The 20,311-nt window shown below is 39.4% G+C and overlaps 2 protein-coding genes across 3 annotated transcripts in view; both read right to left on the bottom strand.

The window, feature by feature from the left end:
* Nucleotides 1-140: 140 nt before the first annotated feature.
* Nucleotides 141-4,304, bottom strand: psme3ip1 (proteasome activator subunit 3 interacting protein 1). Its single transcript, XM_011476351.3, has 7 exons — nt 4,186-4,304; nt 3,520-3,652; nt 3,346-3,444; nt 2,569-2,690; nt 2,131-2,270; nt 1,939-2,027; nt 141-871 (listed from the first exon to the last, which is right to left on the bottom strand). Exons 2-7 carry the CDS (start codon nt 3,644-3,646, stop codon nt 606-608), a joined length of 843 nt encoding a protein of 280 aa, XP_011474653.1. The 5' UTR covers nt 3,647-3,652; nt 4,186-4,304; the 3' UTR covers nt 141-605.
* A 6,689-nt stretch (nt 4,305-10,993) lies between these two features.
* The window catches only part of cpne2 (copine II), a 55,238-nt gene continuing 45,920 nt past the window's right edge, over nt 10,994-20,311 (bottom strand). For both annotated transcript variants that reach the window (XM_004069752.5, XM_020704167.3), the window contains 2 exons: nt 15,746-15,982; nt 10,994-11,934 (listed from right to left, as the gene is read on the bottom strand). In XM_004069752.5, the coding sequence (XP_004069800.1) occupies nt 11,827-11,934; nt 15,746-15,982 (345 nt within the window). In that variant the 3' untranslated portion in view covers nt 10,994-11,826. The remainder of the gene's footprint in view (nt 11,935-15,745; nt 15,983-20,311) is intronic.

Genomic DNA, 20,311 nt, shown 5'->3' with positions numbered 1-20,311 from the left:
AGTTTGTAATATTTATTCCATTTTTTCCTGTTTTACTAAATAGTTTTCTTCCTTCTAGTCTTTCCTAATAAATACACCGTAAAAAAATACATTTTTTTATACATTCTTGCTTCAAATAAATGTCACAGATCTCCCAGAACAACAGTGAATACTTTATTTTCTAAGACAGCAGCAAACAGTTGAACATTTCTCCAGAACAAACACATTTAGGGGGAAGAAAGAAAAACGTGTTTCCAAACCCTCCTGACTCTGAACTCCACCGACGCGACAGCGAGGCGCGCGTGGCGCTCCTCTGCTGCTCACAGCTGCGAGGTGAGAGTCATGACCGTCTAACGCAGCCTTCCTCGCTCCGCAGCTGTCAGTCACCGCTGCTTCAGCCTGCAGCCGCCGTGACTGGGTGGGGGTCAGGATGTCGTCGGGGGGGAGGCAGTGCGGGATTGGTGGCTCGATTAAACTGTGAGATGTGATCGAAGGAAGATTTGAGAGCCACACAACAAACAAATGAACAGATGTGGTTGAGTTGCAGGTCCAAACTGGTGTGTGTGTGTGTGAGGTCAGTGTTTGTGTGTCGGGGTCGCCCGCTCTGAACGCCTGTTGGTGTGTTTTTATCTGTAGGCCCTGCTGTGCCGCGGGTACGGCGACATGATTGCGTCCACGCTACCTTCGCTGTCCGAGCTGCTGTCCGAGTCGCTGCTGCCAGAGTACGCACAGAGTCCCGGTAAAACGCCGACACACATGGCGGCGGATGGCAGGTGCAGGGTGCCCTGACGGGATTTCACGGGAGTAGTGGCCGTGTTCATGGTGAGGGAGGCGGGTTGATCCTCAGAGGCTGCCGTCCTTCCTCTTCCTGCCGCTGCTTCTGCCTCCTGTTCTGGAAACATCAGACCACCCGTCACGGATTTGAAGTTTTGATGTTTTAAGGACATTTATGCTCAAAGAACTTTCATTTAAAACTCCACAGTTTCTTTTCCTGTCCATTTTTACTAAAGTCTTATCACTCAACTCCTAAATATTGCACTACTGCAACAAGTTTGACTTCACATTTTGCAAAATTGTGGAATTTAATGCAAATATTCACTCCTGGTTACACTGAACTTATGTTGCTTAAATTTCTCACAAACATGATTTGGGAGCCGGAAGTTAAAAAAAATCTTCCATCTCAGATCGTCAAGAATTTGTCAGTTTAGCTCCAAAAGTCTCCAACTAAACTCTGAAAACACGAATATGATCATTTAAGTCCCAAACTTGAATTCCAAATTGACTTAAGAGTTTGTGTCACATCTGTTTACCTTTTCAGTGCTGTTATATTGGAAAAATCTCTATTTCATCTCATTTTCTTGCACTGTTTTAAAAGTATTTAAAAGTAACAGAAAAGCCTGTTTTTGACTAACTTTTTTTAAAGGTTTTAGAGAATTTCTTTTCCTGCAAAAACAGTTGTAAAAACATGAAAAAGCTTCAGAAACACATAAGGTCAAAATAGAAAAATAGGTTTTGTAATAAAAATGAGGGGAAAACATCTTAGAAAAACATCTTAACATAAATAATTTATCGATTGAAGTTAAACTGAAGCAAGCTGTGCAAATTTAAAACAATTATTTGAAGTACTTTTGTAAAGAGCCTAATTACCTTCGTATGCATGACATCACTCAGATCTTCTATACTTCTGGTTGAGATTCTGGCTGCTTTTTTCCTGAGTTTCTCTTTATATCATTGAGGTTTTTTTTTTTTAAATGTCAAATATCATTTCTATGTTGACAACTGACTAAAGAGACTAAAAGGCAACAAGATCCTGCAGCTGTAAACCAACCCAAATCCCCCCTACTCCACCGTGCACCATGACCGTGTTTTTATCATTTCTGACAAACACGTCTCTCTTAGAGGAAGCAGCAGCTCAGTTTCCAGGGTAAATTCAGGAGCAGCAGCTTGGTTTCTGCTCACCTGTAAGTCTGTCTGAGTTTCCTGTCGCTGAGGCTTCTGTTGTTCCGTCCACTTTCTGCTTCTTGCTGTTTCCTGACGATTGTGACGAGCTGAACAAGAGACGGAAACAAGATCAGATTAAAAAAAAAAGGTAAGTAAGACAACAGGCTGAAGAAATCCAGTGAAGGAAACTTTTCCTCTTCCTCTGCGTACTTGCGTCTCTTCACAGCCCCGACTAATAAGTGTGCCTGAGACAGGTGGCTGGTCTTCGGCTCGGTCGCTGAAGCTTTGGGAGTAGACTTCTTCTCTGGCTCTCTGTGGCTCTCTGAAGCCGGCTGCTTCACTAAAGCGCTGTGAAAGCTCACCGTTAAGGAGAACAGAACAACGTGGAGATGTGGGGGGGGGGTTATCTCCTCTAATTGAAATGCAGAGACTAACACCAAATGCTGATCAAACCACGATCTTCATTTGCACGCATCAACATAAAAGGATAGGCTCCAGCAGCCCCATGTCCCCGAAAGGGACAAAACGGAAGAAGATGAACGAAAAAAACCATAAAAGATTCCTTATTACAAAAATCTGCTCACTAACAGATGTTGAGGCAATCATCAGGGATGTTATGGATTAACATAAAAAAGTGATGGAGGATATTCTGTACTCCAGCAGCTCCTGCTTCTCCTCATCCCTCCGCTGCTTCTCCACCAGGCTCTGCTGCCGTGAGACCTCATCCAAGAAGCTGCTCTCATCTTCATCCAATCCCCTCACCATGTTCCCTGTCACCATGGAAACACACCACAGAAAAGGGGCGGAGGCGTGTCAGCTCAGATATGACGCACAGTTATCATGGAGCATCATGAATAATCCTGAGCATCCTCTCCATCCTGTACTTGACGGTCAGCGGAGCGCCTGTCCCACGAGGCTAAGGCAGCTTCGCTGTCACACCAACCGCTACAGCAGATCCTTCCTACCTCACTCCACAGACTTTATAACTCATCATCCTTTTTGCCATACATAAACTCATTCGAAATCTGTTTTTCTAAAGCTGTTTCCAAACGGATTTTTTCCCCGATTGTCACTCGTTTGTTATTGAGCCTGTATCAATCGCTGCAACAACCGAATTTCCTCAGCTGGGATCAATAAAGTATCTCTATCGGTTAGAATTCTGGAAATGTGTCTCAAAAAGAACAACTCTGTGGTTCTGATTTAAACTATTTTTACATAAAGTGTTGGGTTTTTAAAATGTGTGGAGAAAAGGATGCTGCCATTAGGCTGTTTTTCAGTTTAATAAACAACAGCTTAGTTTTCTCCTGTCCATTTTTAAAAGTTTACTGGAAAAAGATTTCCTCACATTTCCTCCCATCAGTTCGTAAAAAGCAGCAAACTTTGAGTCTGATTCTGTTCTGTGAAGGATGGGAGTCAAAGACGCACTGAATTTAAACTGCTCCTCAAATTCCTGCTGTTTCTTGTCTTTCTGCTCCTGCAGCCGCTCAAAGAGCGAACGTGAGTCGTACTCCTCCTCTGGCGCCTCTGAGGAGCACAAACAAACCCGGGGTTAGGCCGACAGACAGAAGGCGCCAAGCGTCGGTTGCAGGATCTTCTCACCTTCCGGATCTTCAGGGTTCCGGACTTTCTCCCACTCCTCCTGTCTCTTCTTCCTCCTCTCATCAAGCTCTGTCTCGGACACAAACTTCCTGCTGAGGTCCACGTTTGTTGCTTCTGCTCCCGCCATGAAACCCTTCAAACAAACATGTTTACTACAGATTATCTACAGACCTGAGAGCGATCATCATCCTTATCCTCGCCTTTTCTTTAATAGGCCAACAATCTAAGTGTGTGAGTGACATTTCTCATAATTAGATAACATCCTTATCTGATAATGGACTTGTTGTTTGTGTTCAGATAAATTTAATAAAGTTCACTTTTCCTGCAGATTGGTTTCTGCAGCCAGAACACTAACCCATTCTGACTCAAACTAATCAACTCAGTTGTAGTTAGAAAACATTTAAAGCAGTTTTAAAAAAATCCAGAAATGTCACATCAAATGAGCTTAACATGTCAAATGTGACCGGTGTGATCGCACAGCTCGCTCCTGCAGGATTCCGGCTAGCTTGTTTAGCTCGGCTAGCTTTAATAATCCTCCAACGATCGAGGCAGAAGACGCGACATTGTCACGTTTTAAGAGGTAAACTTTCAGAAGCGAAACTGAAAAGCATTGATTTTAACGCTGAAATGTTTTAAAAACACAATTTGTTTGTGGCAGAAACTCACCACCGTAAAGGATCTAAATAGCACCAGACGGGTTGTGTTGCAGTAAAATCGTTCCGTCGCGACGCTGGACGAGCCAGATAGTTCCTATTAGGTTATAGTTTGAAACGAAACCAAAAAAACAATATTAAAAATACATTTTAAAACTATTCATTGAACTAGAAACAAAGTTTAAAAAAACTTTGATGTCAAATCATCAATAAAAATATATGTATTTTTATAGGGGATTTAATCTTATCGACTTATTGAATCGCATAACGTTAAGAAGTGTTCATTCTATTCTTGTGGTGACCACGAGATGGCGCCAAATACACACAACAATGGAGCCGGGAATTTTTTAATGCACATAAGTACACTGTGTTCACTTTATGCTTTTATTCCAAGATAAGGTACATTTACGACACATCCCTTTTAGATGATGTTGAGTGATTCAAAAATATTCTTTCTTAAATTTTTTTGAATAAATTTTTGGAAAAATACCTGAACTTTTTAAAATAATTTTACAAAATATTGTTAAACTATAAAACATAAATACCATATGTTTAAAATAAAAAAAGACAATTACTAATCTGATATTGCCGGACAACCCCCTTTAGATTTTTAATATCACATTATACTAGTTTAATTGGTTTTATAGGAGGGATGTCATGTTGTAAAACATCAATAATTTTGACTGTTTTTTTGTTGTAAAATCAAATTTCACTCTTACATTTGATCTCTTTCATCGGATTATGCCTTTTTTTTCCTCATCACATCATATAAATTGGATCAAAATTAAATCAAATTATTGTTATTAATCGTCTTCATATATGACTGCACTGAAATGTGCGCTTTGAATCATTTTAAAATAGGTTTTTGTCCATCTTTTCATCATTTTATTTGTGTTACCTATCCCAACTATATATCTACAAAAAACACATGTTATTGATTATTATTTTCATGTACTTTTAAATTGTTTGTTGCAAAATATTTTTGTAAAGATGAAATAAATTAATGTGTTTGTGTTTTCAACCATAATAGTTGTTGATGCATTTGTGATGATGAAACTTTTACTAACATTGTTATCATTAAAACTTTATAGATTATTGTAAAAAATAAAACTATATATATTTATTTTATATATTTATTGGCTGTCTATGCGGCCGTTCACGGAGGGGGAGGTTCCAATTATTAGCGTTTCCAGCATCCTGTTTTTGTACTCGGCCTATTTCTCATTGTCCATTGCCATCAGTTAGGGGGTGGGAGGTGTGAAAGGAGTGGGGGGCTAGGTACGGGGAGGGGGGCCCTATTTATTTATTTATTTTTATTTATTTATTTTTAAATCGTCAATGCTTGTTTTTATACTTTGTTGTGTTTTAATGTAAAGCACTTTGTGTTATATTTTTATATGAAAAGTGCTTTATAAATAAAGTTTGATTTGATTTGATTTTGGTTTGGGGTGATTTCTCAAGTTTTTCTTGGATTTTCTGTGGACATGTACTTTAGGGAAAATCTTTCAGAATATTTTCTCCACCTTTGGAGGACAAGATGTGTCTCCTAAACCCTGACAGGCCAACTGTCCAAACCAAGCTGCATAAACAAATCTTTCTAGGTTGTGATGTGATGCAGATGTCTGCAGCCAAGTGACAGCTCAGTGGTCTGACAACTCCTGAAATATCCTTAGAACCTGTGGCTGTTGTCATCACTCTCTGGTCTTTACTTTACTCAAACAGTATCCAGTGGATGGAAAACAGGTTGTCGTGGAAACCATTTGGATGCAGGCGGCCATGTAAACACAGACACGGCTTTAGTCACTGAAGTAAGAACCTTCCGAGGGCTCTGGGTTTTCAAGTCTCTCGTCCATTTGTCCTCTGCTCTTCATTTCGACCCGGTTTCACATCTCCTGGGTTCTATCTGTCTCCACTTCCTGTTTTAGGCCCTTTTCTGTGCCACACTCTCTCCCGGCCTCTGTACTCGACTGCTGTTTTTAGCCGCTGCGATCTGTGTCACTTTTTTCAGTACACTGATGGATAGACTTTTTACTGACTTCATGATCGTCCCTCAGCTCATCTGCCAATCCATCAGGAGCAGAAGCATCATTCCGAAGATGTCAGCAAAGGTCTAGCAAACAGTTGGAAAACTCCTGGAAAAGGCAAACTACATTTTATGTCCTTCCATTCCTTATCTTGTGTGTTTTAAGGAAGCAAATGAAGTAAACAAGCTGAAAATTACATTATGATATTTTTTTTTAAGAATAGAGACCTATCAAAACACATAAATAGTGGATAGGACCTCTGTAAATATTACAAAGAGATCATAACAACTTTCTCGTAGAAAACCTTTGTGACACAAAAGGAAATGTGTCCCCCAAAACAAAAAACTTGAAGTTAGTGGTCTGAAACCATCATCTGTTTCACTGATAACCTATGTGAGAAGATTATCTGGACCAAAGTAAGAGTTATTGGTACGAACTAAATCAGGACACCTTAGGCGGCAGATCGATGATCGACTTTGTAATTGTTTCAGCCGACCTTTACCGGTTGATCTTCATTCCAATACTCACCTATGATCATGGCTGAAATGAGCTTCCTTCGTTAGGGTGGGTGGGCGTTCCTTTAGAGAATGGGTTATGAGCTTGGTCACCCACAGAGAGCCGCTGCTCCTCTATATAGAGGGGAACCAGTTGAGGTGGCTCGGGAATCTAGTCCGGATGCCTCCTGGATGCCTCTCTGGGGAGGTGGTCCGGGCATGTCCCACTGGTCTGAGACCCGGCTGACCTGAGAAAGCCTTGAGGTCCCCCCAGAGGAGCTGGAGGAAGTGGCCGGGGAGAGGGAAGTCTGGGCATCTTCGCTTAGACTGCTGCCCCCGCGACCTGGTTCCGGATGAGTGGAAGAAAATGGAACGGCATGGCTTGGATTCAAAATAATTGGGGACAGACTCTAAGCTCTGCGGTAAACCCCTGTGGAGACGAGATAAGGAAGACTTCCCTCTAAAAGTCTTAGTAAGCTTGGGGCATTGGATCATTTCAATCTCACCTGATGAGCATGCATGTGTCCAACACTTTAGATGAAAAACTCCCCTCTAATGAGAAAAAACCTTGATTCTCGAAAGAAGTTAAAAACTAAAGAATACGAACTTAAAAAAGACAGTATCATTTTTTTAGAACATAGTTTCTGCAGTCCTAAAGTAGTTCATTTAAAAATTCACTGTTGGGGACTGGGACTGTTGGCCCAGAGCAAACCCGCCACCAATTCCTGTCACTCATAACTGAGAGCTCTCTGTTTACATACTCTCCTGATAGCTTACATCCCCAATCTTTCTCAAACTGCATTTTATAGTCTGCTCCTCGGTCACAATGATTTGAATAAAGAAATACTCAGAAATAACTTTCTTAATTTATGTTAATCCATCATCAGAAAAATGCCACAAGAATTAAAAACACCAAAAACATGACTTTCATCATCAGAGCAACTTTATTCTTCAGACATCATCTGAAAAATAAAGTTGGTTCCACAAGAGAAACGATTGAACACTGAAAGCTCTGCTTCATTTGTTTCCATTAGAAAACCCCCAAAACTGAGGGATCCTGCAGACTGGGAGCCAAAGGCTGGTGGGAAAACAGAGAACTATGAAAACTTACACATGAAGGAGCTTTGATTTAGAGCTTTTATGTGAGGAAAACAGCTTCGCACTGATTTAAAGAAAAGTGTAAATTACATTTTGGTCAGTTGGAGGCCTGCAACCGGAACGAAGTTACAGAAAATATCCTTTTGCAGCATCCCTCTAAAGAAAAACCAAAGAAAATCAGGAAAACTTTTTAAGCCAAACCGAAAATATAACAACATTTAGAAAGTCCACAGTCCAAGCTTTGATTTCGTTATTAAACGTAAAGACTGAGCAAGGAAAGTTTCTTGAAGCAGATGAACTTCTCAGACAAAATGATAAATAGTAGCTTAAAGAAAACAACATCAAGTAAGTAATACCAAGTTCTAAAACGGCAAACCTTTTTGTCTCTAAAACAACAGAATAACGTAAAAACTTTATTGAATTTAATGAGTACGTCTGCACCACCAACGAACACACTTTATCTCAGATCCGGGTCAAAGATAAGAGAACACTGGATCAGAACAAGACTGATTTAGGTAATTGGACTGTTTAAGTAGTAGGAGAGTTTAGTAAATCAGCTCACTCTGCCTATTAAAAGAAAAGAAAAGAGCCTGCAGGAATGGTGGAGAAATGTTGAAACATAAAACGGCTCCGGCAGTCGGACAGCCGTGCGATAAAGACGGTTCTGTGTCACCGAAGAGAATCGGAAGCTGAAAACTGGAGTTTCAGTTTAACTCAGACTTTCTGGATGCGACTGAAAGAAGGAGCTCTACATCAGTGGAGTTGCTATGACAACAAATAAAATGGCTGGCATCCACAAAGAGAGAAATCAGCAGGAGATCTGAGCTGTGATGTGCACCAAACAAAGATGAGCATCTGTCACCTGCAGTCACGGATTCAGATCTGGCAAAGTCTGCAAAGGCTGTGGGATGATCTGCAGACTTTTTCCGTCTGTCTGGTGTCACAGTTTGTGCAAACTAAACTCCCTTTTTCTCACACAGCAGTGGGCTGAAATTCATTATCTCTTAAGTCCAGACAAAACTGGCAGAAAGATCAGAGGGGGATCGTGTGGAGTCCAAGAGCCACGTGGTGCATCGGCTCACAGTTTGTTCCTCTTCATGCTGACCGAGGAACTTTTTAATGTGAATGCATGTCGGTTGATGAGTCTTTCTAACAGTTCAGCTCCTGTTTTGTGTTTTATTTGTAGTTCCTGGAATTACTTTTCCTTTCAACTGATTGTCTCACAACTTTGTGAGAACAACACACCTCGTTGCCAACGATCACAAACAGAACGGTTCTAGTTTGACGCCATACGAAGAAGAGAGAACTTTCCATGAACTCATTGAAGATTCTAATCCTGACATGCAAAAATGGAAACACCTCAAAGTGCCAAACTTCTTGCTTCTTTGGTGGTTGATAAACAATGTTGGAATTTTATCAAAAATTCTAAATAAACGTTTAACGAAAAAACTTAAAACCAAGTATTTAAAAAAAATGTTCGAGTTATTCCTTTGTCAGCTCCTTTAACAGATTCTCCGCAGAATGAGTGTCTTCTGTCCACGGATGATTATATCGGTCAAATAATCCAAAACATTTAGATACCCCCCCCTACCCACCCAAAAAAAACACATTATCTAATGTTTTCAATGATTTTTCAAACCGAACAAGGTCTCTGTGTGACTTGGCTACACAGCATCATACTCCCACCACCATGCTTCACTATATGTTTTCAAGGCAGAAAGCTTCATTTGATCTTTATCTACACAAAAGTAGCATTTAACAAGCTAAAATAGCCTAGTGATTGCTCACTCATGGTTGGCTTATTTTCATTTATTTATAAAGATGTTATTTTATCACTTCCTGTTTTTGTCCTTCTCTGTATTGTTTCATTTTTTCAATTCAGTTCTTTCTTTAGCATTTTTTTTTTCAAAGTTATACATGCCAAGTTTGCTCTGCCCTTCACTGTTGAACCACTGCTGTTATTTTAACTGAAGAGAAAAACAAAAACCCAGCGCATTAAATGAAGACACACTGAAATAAATGACACAAAAAATGTCAAATGTAACCAAAATAAACCAATTCTCTCATCAGAGGAAGAAAAAAACTATCTAACCTCATTCCCAGATCTGAAATGTTCAAAGTCAAAGTTCAGCCACTCCATCATTCACCTGAGTTCAGGTCCTGCTTTTCATGAAATTTCCTAACTGTCCTGCAGGAACCTTCAACATTTTGACGACAGCTGCTAAAATATGATTCTGTCAAATCACAGCAGACGGTTGTCAAAATTTAGCAGATCAAATAAGATTAACCCCAAAGTTTCACAAACATTGGAAAAAAGGGGCATTTGGTCCTTTGAAGGGTCTCAGGTTCAAGTCCTGGAACCAACATGATTAAACCGGTGTGGTTTCTCCAGAGTGATGCCCCTGAGCTCCTAACCCAAATCAAAATACACTTTTCTGCCATGATGAGTGACAACAACATAAGCTGTTATAGCCAGGGTTGTTTGAATGTTGAATAGACTGAAATGGAAAACATAACAAAATAAAACTTTATCGATCCCACAAAAGAGAAAATTACTTAAAAAAGAGGAAATTACTTTGGGTAATTCATGATGTGTATTAACAAAAACACATAATTTGGTATTCCGGAGGGGCTAACTACAAGTTATTAATGCAGAAAGAATTCCTTTTGTGATCCAGAATTAAAGTATTTAAAGGTTTAGATACTATGAGTAGTTTCTTTTTCTATTAGGCTACAGAAAAAGTCTGGTTAAAAGGAGGCTAACTGATTCATAGCCGCAGCTCTGTGTTCCTGCATCTGAAGGCCAGGTCGCACAGCCACGACCGCCAATGCATTTGATGCATTTTCCACGTATGAAATTTCAGTCTTTCGTGATACATGTGTGATATAAGTAATTCATAAGTTGAGAGTTTCGGCCGTTGGGTGTTCTTTACGTAAATTCGGTGACCCATTTATATCCATGCAATATGCGTGGAAGGTATGTCGTGTCCGTGTGACACGACGCCTTGATGGTCCTTGTGGTATTTTCAAAAATGTTGTGGTCGCTTTGCATCTTTTTATGTTTGTTTACCTTATCATGGAGGTTAGCTTCTCCATCACCGTGGCAGAGTTGTTTCTCACCATCCTTCCTCTCACATTGTCTGCCTTCCTTCAGTTTACCCGTCGCGGTTACAACAGTTTTTCTAAAAATCAACAGCACACTGGGTACAAAGAGGCACAACGATACACATTGCATTTTAATTACACAATACTGCATAAAAAGTACGATAAACATGGCAGAGACGTTGGCTAATCGTTACAGAAACAGCATCATAGAAATGTACATTCAATACACATCAGAACCTCCGCTCTCGCTCATCAAAACACATCATATAATACTTATTTTTACATCCAGTTAGTTTGAAATTAAAAAGGAAACCATGCATTTGTGAACATCAGCAGTTTGTAAACAGTGACTAAATAGCCAAAGCATGCAGGATCAAGAATGAAACATGGGGTTCTGCAGGAAAGTTAAACTTGGCTCCATTTTAATCACCTGAGACTGCAGAGTCTGACTTAGTGATTTCCGTTTTGACTGAATCCTTTTCAGGCTTCATACCTGACTGATGGGAGAAGAAATAAAACTCGGTTCCGACACGTTTGTTGCCACACGTGGAAACAAAAGCAAACAATCTCCTCTGTGTCTGCTACTTCAGCAACAGCCGCCGAGGTTTTTCCCGCTCGGAAGGGATGTACATCTCAATCACGGGACGCACATGCAACACATATGAAAATAACAAAAATAGATAACTCATTTCCTCTTTCTCCTTCGAAAAAAACTATTTTCCAGCGCTTCACCTGAAGACATGCACGGTCTTCTCTTCACCAAACTCTGCTGGAAAGTTTCAAAAGACAACAAACATCTCTTCTGATGAAGAAGACTTTTTTCATAACTCGTTTTTGTTCACAGCTGACATGATGTACACTCTCATTCTGCATGGTTTGTCGTTAACAAGGTTGTAGCTATGGTACAGCGGCTGGGCTTGGTCTCTGGGTGCTTCACTTAGGCGCCGAGTTGGCGGGCGGTAGGTTCCTCTGTTTGAAGTACTGGGTGACTTGCTGGGGCAACTCGGCCAGAACCGATTTGGCGAGTGTTTCTTTTGGAGCCTGAAATCAAAAGGAGAGAATAGAGCAGGACTGCCCAATGACCGGCTTCGAAAAGAAAAGGTGAATGGTTTTTTAAATGATTTTTGTGGCACAAAAAGCCTGAAACTAGAACAGTTTTATTAACACTAGTTTCTCTGCCTGCTCATAACATCATTTGAATGTATTATAGTTGTATAAACTGTACAATCAGTGCTTTTGTTTTCATACCATCATCAACAGATCATTAAATCTTCTATCAGGTTGACTCAGAGTGGCATTAAAATAGCTTGTTCTTTATCTCTGATAACATTAAACGAGCTCATATATCATTTAAAGAACCCGAGGACTAGAATTCTTCCAAACCTGCACCTGGTAAATTCATATGCGTATGTTTGAGACTCTAAACTTTATTGATGGAGACAGTTTCAAAAGGAGACTTTTTGGCCAAAGTTGCTTTTTCAAGTACAATTGTTTATTAATATTATCATTATTATTCAAATAAAACAAGCCTCCGTATCTGGTTCATTAATTTAATCAAGCCCAGAACTACTATATGCTGCAGTTCCTCAAATAAACACTGGGGGGTGGTTTAAAGAAAGAACCATGTTTCATTGACTTCCTTTGTTCAAAAATCTGATTTGACAGCAAAAACTAATGCTTGTTCTACTCAAACCATATTAGAGTTTAGACTTCCGCTGTGATCATCTTTTGATCTGTAGTCAAAGAGTTCACAGTGGTCTCTTAATTGTGATTATGCACTTTTTAGCCAAAATCCAAAAACCTGCGTTGTTTTCTAGGACATAGTTTCTGCAGAGCGGCGGGAGTTCATCAAAAACTCACCTCTGAGTTGTGGGCGGGACAGTTTGCATGGAGTAGGCCTACACTCATTTCCCATCATCCCTTTGTTTACACTCTCTCCCGCTAGCTTACAGCCGTTGCACCATCAAGCTAACATTAGCGGTGCAACAAAAATGGCGGGAAATATCGGAGATGTACAGTACAGGTTGTACAGTCTTGAGCAAGATTCCAGCTCAGATGAGGAAAATAAAGATGTACATGGATTGGAGCAGGGAGCTTGTGGCCTCCTGATTGTACACTCAAAAAAAGGAAATTACCAGCCAATTAAGTTTACGAAAATGTAACTTATCATTTCAACCAGAAAATTTTATGTTTGTAAATCTTACGTGAATGAATCATGTCGATTGTACATAAAAATAATCAATTTAACAGTAACTAATTTCAATCATGTTGATCCAACATGATACCATTAAATTGGATGCATTAGTAATCGCAAGGAATTGTGGGATACCATTTTCTTTTTCTATCTGGGCAGATTGGGGTCTAAGTGTGAGTTTTTTTTCCATGGGTTTTATTGTCTAGCTGTTTTACTCTGTTTTAACTAGTGATTTAAACTGTTATGTTTATTTTTTTTCTGCACCATGAGTTAGAATTTGTTAGAGGATGATGACCAACCCCCTTGTGCGGAAATAATTGTTAATGTTCCAATACTTAAGACAGAATATGCGGCACTTGAGCTCCTGTCTTGTGATATGGGACTTCGCTGGGTAATTCATGTCTTTGATGTGAAAATTAAAAGATCCATTGGATGAAACTTTGGAAAACAGTATCAATTTCAGATGTATGAATAAAATAAAGAAAAAAATAGAAATTTAAGTTAGATCAATATAAATTGTGTTGGGTAGTCATACAAATTTAAGTTGAATAAACTTACTTTAATTAGGTGTGACCAATTGAAGTGATTCAATTAAGTTGGATCAACTTTTTTCTTTTTAGAGTGAGCAACAATATTAATTTAAAGTTGGTCCAACTGCAGTATTTAAATTGAATCAACTTAAATTTATTAGTTTGAACCTAAATACATTAAGTAGGAACAATATGATTCATTTTTTTCAGCCTTTCCATAATGTTTTATATTCATTCAAGTGAACGTTTTTTGAGTGTAGTTTGAGGCCACAACTTCAAGAGTTTTTTAAACTGCGTTTTTTGTCTGCCCCCATTCACCATGATTTCAATGGAAACAAATACTCAAACACAAATGTAACTTTAATTTTCCTGATTTATGTCTTCCATCATGAGAAAAATGCTACAAGAACATGTTTTTTTTTATGGAGTGGGTCTTTACATTTGTGCATCACTAGGGGTTTGTTTTTGATTGGCAGGTGAGTAGACCTACGGGTGGACTCAATACAACGGCTGGTTATGTGGGATAGAGCAGACCAGGTGAAGGTCAACGTTAAGAACAAAAGTTCTATTTCATCACAAGTGATTGTTGCTTCAAGCACTAAATGATGATTCAGTAACTAATGACAACAAAGTAATCCGTAACTGTTGGGTCATTCTGCAGGTTTCTATCATCATGTGGCACCGGAGGCTCAGTCTGGCCCATCACCCTGTGACAACTCGAGGAGCGACCGGTATTCATGGAACTATAGTTATAGTCATAACCTTCATTCTGGTGGCTGCAAAAGAAACTCACCCAACACAGTAGTGATATTTAAAAAGGGCATTTCAATATTTTCAACACAAACCTGAAAAAGAGTGGTGTAGTCTATAACTTTTGACTAGTTCTGTTTACTTTAGTTTTAGGTACAGCAATTTAACTTTTTAAAACCTATAATTTATTTTTCCTGGAAAAGCTCAACACAAACTTTCAGCTGTATTCCAATAATTAGGAGTGAAAGTTAGTCTGGCAACACAGAAACTCATTTCCGGTGCCTCTAATCTCTACATTTCCTCTTCGTCTCAGCTTCAGTTCTGCCTTTAGTTTCTGTCTCTCGCCCTCCCACCAACAGCTTGGAATGAATCCAGTAAACATTGTCTGTTCTTTCACCACAGTGGAAGTCGGATCGCCCACCACCAGCCCACACACACACACACACACACAACATGCAAAGAGAAAACATGACCAAAACCCACAATGCACTAATGAAGTGCTGTGGATTCAGTGAAACCGTGCTAATTAACCTCTGTGCTCACCTACAGCACACCCGGACCTCGTTAACATAAACTCTGCTCGTGCGCTCATCAGGACGGTGCACTCAGCTCTGCTGAGGCTACGATAACCAAGCCAGAGTCTGATAACCTGCAATCTCACAGGCAACAGGCTGCCGTTCCCTCTTGTTCTCAGAAGGCATGATGTTCTTCAGTCCAACACAACAGAAGGGGAATTAAAGGAGGATTCGTGAGATTCAAGGTTGTGTTACATCACAATCAAGAAAAAGGGAATTAAAGCAAATCAGTGCAGATGCTGCCCATCCATATAAACCAATGAGAGCTGAAGAAAAGGCTTTCTATTAGAATTTGGTTTATTAACACAAACATTTCTCCATATTTTATATGAATTTATTTGGCTGTTTTAGAATTATTTCATTTTTTTTAAACAGGAAACACAGAATGTTTAATATACATGGAAAGTTTTATTTTTACAGTAACTTTATGAAAATGATGAATTACATCAGGCTCTTTTAGGATGCAACAATCAAAAAAATGGTATTTATGAGTATTTCTTTATTCAAATCGTTGTGAATCAGGCAGAAAAATGGAGTTTAAAAGGGTTTTTTTTGTGACGTAAAAAAAAAATAGGCTGGGAGGGCAAAAAGCTCCCTGGGGTTGCTTGCTCACACTTCAGAGGAAAATTTCTAATGAACTACTGCCGCTCTGCAGAAACTATGTCCTTGAAAACTATACAGTTAAAAAAAAAACGGCAAATTCATCATTAAAAGACCACTGGGAACACTTTAAAAATAGATCAAAAGATGATCGGAGAGGGACTTTAAAATGAAATTCAACAGTTTTAGACGATAATACTCACATTACGGAAATCTCTAAAAGGTACGAACTGGACGATGTCCCGGACGGCCTCTTCTCCTTCGCTGGACCTCAGAACGCTGGCGTCTCCATCCAGGAACTCCATGGCAGCAAAGTCTGCGTTTCCCACACCGATGATGATGATGGACATGGGAAGCTTTGACGCCTGCACGATGGCGTCGCGGGTTTCATCCATGTCGCTGATAACCCCGTCTGTTATAATGAGCAGTGTGAAGTATTGCTGCAGAACAAGAAGGATGGATGAAAGGAGGACAAAAAGAGAAAATAGAATTTTTAAAAAACAGACTTAATCTGGGGTTTAAGGAAAAATGAATCATTTCTGTTCATTTCTATTTGAGATGAATCAAAGGGACAAAACTAAACTCAGCAGTTTTGGCTGGTCGCAATAGTCATTAACACTGCTCATTATGTAAGGTTACCATGACAACAGCTGTGTCAAAAGGGTTTGCAAAAGTTTTAGGTCATCAAGGATCTTGTTTTAATTTTACAATGAAAGATCAAAAACACTGACCTTAGGACCTTGGTGTAAAAAATGCAGCATTATATGTTCTCACAGCACTCAAGTTTTCCACAATACAAAATCTTTGGGATCTGTTCCAATATTAGGCTAAATTTTAAATAAAACTTTCATTTTCATTTTTAAGAAAAAAAACAATTTTACGCAAAAAACATTAAGGCAAAACAGTTTGAACAAACCTGAATACATGAATGTGCAACTTTTTGTTAAGTTAACAATGTGGCCATGAAAAGTGTAACCACTGGTAGTTAAGTAAAATAGGACCCTTAAGTTCAGGGTAGGAGGGTATAAATTGAAGCGCATATTCATGTTGTTGTTCACCATTGGGCATATCCCTTCAGGAGTCCCCACAGCCACAGGTGGGCTGTGGGGACTATTAATCTGACACTGGATTAAGCTCATAATGCCCCCTGGGAAGCAAACCCTGGTTTCACATGTGCCAGTACGGGGCTTAACCATCGGAGCCATCTGGCCGCTTGATAACCGTTATAGTTTCTATGGACGTCCTTGATGCCACAATTCACAGTTTAAAACGTAGCCGCGTGTTACACCATTGAACCTGATCATAATATTGTATGCCTACTGCATACCATTAGGCTTACACTTACAGTGTCAAATGTGTGTTGTGCTAAAAATAAGAAAATGTTATGATTACATTTATGAGTTAACCTTCATTGTTTCTTGCTTATTAGTGAATAAAAAAAATGACTTATCTGAATTTGTTGTTGGCTTGAAATACAAAAATTATACTGTATATTGAATCAAAACAAAACTGTGACCAAAAACCTGAGGTTTGTATCAAATTGTGATGAAAGTGTATCGTTGCATCCCTATAGTTGTTTCCATCTGAGTGCAAATTCCCATTTTTTCTTGTTCTGCGTTCAGTTGTTCTAGTAGAACATGTAGGGGAACATTTTTCTTTGAGGTGTTGCCCTTGTTGACCAGTTGACGGTGGCTTTGGCAAATTCCCACAGCTGAACGTGGAGAGAAGGACCTGCACAACATCCCGCCTGCTGTTGAGTGTTTGGGGCGCAAACTGAGCTTTGGCTGTGTTTTGATAGGATTCTTTGAGTGGAGCCTTCAGGGAAGAGCTGTGATTTTCTTTAACTCAACTTTCTCCTGTTTGTATTATCTTAGTAGTCAGCTTTCAGGTTTGCAGTGTTTGGTTTGCAGGTAAGCATCTTCTCCTCTCTGATCAGGAACCTTTTGTTTGTTGGTTTGGCCTTAGTTCCCCGAAAGCTGAAGTCTTCACTCCTTTGGTTTCTTCACTGGAAAACAAACTTTGTAAATCAAATTGGACCCTTTAATTTACTGCCATTTTTGTTCTCTGTTAAGGAACTTCAACATTTTCAAATCCTGTGATAAATGCCAAACAGTGCCCACATTTCAGTCCACTACAATGTTCCAAACTACTCTTGTAAATAAGCAGCTGTCATGTAAACACGCTTTTGAAACCAATTTAGCGTAAATATATGCAGACCATGTGGGATTTACCAATTTTAGTGGGAATATTCCAGTATGTAAATTCTTATTTGCAATGCATAAAATCATCAGAGGCATATGAATACTCCTCATTTTAAATAAAGTGTATAAAATAGATAATCTCTAGTTGCTTTATGTGAACTTTGTGGATTTATATCCATTCCTTTTGGGGTAATGTGGATATGAGTGACAGGCTAGTTTTCTTTACTGGTTTAACTACAGTACTGTTTAACCTTAATATATAAAACAAAAGTGAGTAATTTTGCTGCTTAATGGGAACTCAATGTGCTGGGCCACAATATCAGTGATTGGCGACAAGAGAATTTTTAAAATATCTTTTAAAGCAGGAATATTCCTGTTTCTGCAACACATCTAAACTCTTAATACAGAATATTATCCTAAACAGAATATGCTTTTTATGCCAAATATAGCATACATGCAAACGTAGTTGCTGGCTTCAGCCATCTGCCGTTGAAGCCCCAGCAGATGGGTCTCAGGCGGCGGGCTCCTTACGTTTAGTGGGTACATGGAGCTGGAAGTGCTGGCTTGAGCTTCAGCTGTTTCTTCACAAAGTTAATGACCAAAGATGGATTCTCAAAATGAATTTCAAAAAGGGAAAAAAGAGTTTTGCTTATGAAAAACAGAGGTGGATGAGTAAATCATTAAACGAAAATTCAAATCCTTTTATTGAATATCATTTTCTATAGAAAATGGTTAATCAAAGGGCTGTAAATATATTTAAAGGACTTTAAAGGGATTTGTTTTATGGTTAACTTGCAGGATGATAGAAAAAAACAAAAACTGTTCTTAAATTTACAATTTTATGTATTTGTACATAAAATGATGATTAAAGAGGAGCTGAAGTTTTCTTCTAGGCAGTTAAGCACAAGGGGCTAAAGTCATTGTGCTTATCAGGTGTTCTTTTCTCTCTGTTTTGATCTTTTGTAATTGTTTATTGTCAATTCAATTTACTTAAAAACACATTGTACTTTACTATCTATTGTAACTATTCACCCCTATTTACCCTTACATGCCATGACCTGTTGCTCGCAGCACGTCTAGAGTAAAAAATGTGCTCAAACATTTGGCTCCATGGGCTCACCAATCGGTCAACGGCTTGTTATATCTCCTGCGGGCAACCTGCATAACCCATACAGGGTTTGCCTATTTTTTGCCCAAACAGAGCCCATATTCACCTGTAAGGGTAGTTGTGACCAAGGCCACAGACAAACATGGACAACATGAAGATCCACACGATGGAGTTGTTGGTAGTTTTTTTTTTGTTTCACGTTTTATTTTTCTTTAAAATGTTGCTAATAGCCTTAATAGTTTATAGTATTAATAAAGTCAGATTGTCACAGTGGTGAATATAGCTCTACAAACTATTAAAATATTTCAATTTAGAAATGTGTAGCTTTGTTTTGGCTTCAATGTTAAAAAAGGACGTAAGCGTGATTGCTTTGAAAGAAAACACAGAAATGAAATGATTGTTCAAGTCAAAGCTGACACACTGCTGAAAGGCCATAAATGAAAATGGAGAAACTTTTAAAGTAATGAAGATCTTGCTAGTGTCTGTTCTTTCTGGAGTTAAAACAAACACAACAGGGTTCAATGTAAATAGTCGTCCCTTTAAGAACACAGAGACACATGCTGTCTTAACTCGGAAGAAAGTCCCACTTCCACATAACAGCCAAACACAGAGCAGGAGCGGCTCTGAAGTCTGCCTCATTAATGTGCTCGCAGCAGCGCCCATTAGAGAATCATTATCACACAGACAGAGCGGGTCACTAAGACATGAGACACCATCAGCCTGCGCTGGCCTGCAGCCTGGGCGTGCGTGTCGGGAGTGCACAGAGTGGCGGGTTCTCTCATTATCGGTGGAGGAGAAACGTCGAGGCAGAGCGGCAGCAAATCTGCTTCTCGCCCGCTTTCTCCGACACGCACAAGTCCGACCGCCATTGCAGCGAGCGGTCCACACGTGTCAACTGTGGCTGTCAGATCTCATTGTGCGTTACTCATTTCTATGTTTGAACTCGCTGTAATGTAAAACAGGAACAGGGTCCACAATCATTTCTCTGTGCAAACAACAGGATTCTGGCACACGTCACACAGAAAAAGAGCAACTCTTTGTGTGTATTTGTTCTCTGCGGGGTGACAGGGTACAATTAGGGACAAAAAGCACCGTGGGAGCATAATGATACCCAGCCACCGCACTCTCTTCAGATATGTGCAGGAGACACACTGCTGGATTTGTACCAAAACACGTAACATTTGTTTAAAGTCTAGTGGCTGGAAGCTTTCATGAGCATCCCCTCTGCACAAAATTAAGATCTTCTTAAAGATTTTTGGACAGAACAATTTCTGTACGTTATGAGGTGAAGACATCAAATGCCTTCAGATTATTGCAACCCTCATGGTGTAACAAAATTGGGTCAAATAGCGGTCTCTGGTTTTGTGCAGGTATGGATGTGTTAATTAGAGGTGGCAGTAGAGTTTCTAACTGATTTTGGAGAGTAAGAGGAAGCCTGAGGAATGGAGGAGAAGTGTTCT

This window comes from Oryzias latipes, chromosome 6 (genome assembly GCF_053564925.1).
Source record: "Oryzias latipes strain Hd-rR chromosome 6, Olatipes_Hd-rR_3.1".
NCBI lineage: Eukaryota > Metazoa > Chordata > Actinopteri > Beloniformes > Adrianichthyidae > Oryzias > Oryzias latipes.
This window is presented reverse-complemented; position numbering and strand designations above follow the sequence as displayed.

Excerpts from the sequence above, each read along its gene's own strand:
- psme3ip1 (XM_011476351.3), bottom strand. The coding sequence starts at position 3,646 with ATGGCGGGAGCAGAAGCAACAAACGTGGACCTCAGCAGGAAGTTTGTG. Across the intron at positions 3,445-3,519 it reads GAACCCTGAAGATCCGGAAG|AGGCGCCAGAGGAGGAGTAC; the intron begins GTGAGAAGATCC and ends TGTGCTCCTCAG. Across the intron at positions 2,691-3,345 it reads TGAGGAGCAGTTTAAATTCA|GGAACATGGTGAGGGGATTG; the intron begins GTGCGTCTTTGA and ends CCATGGTGACAG.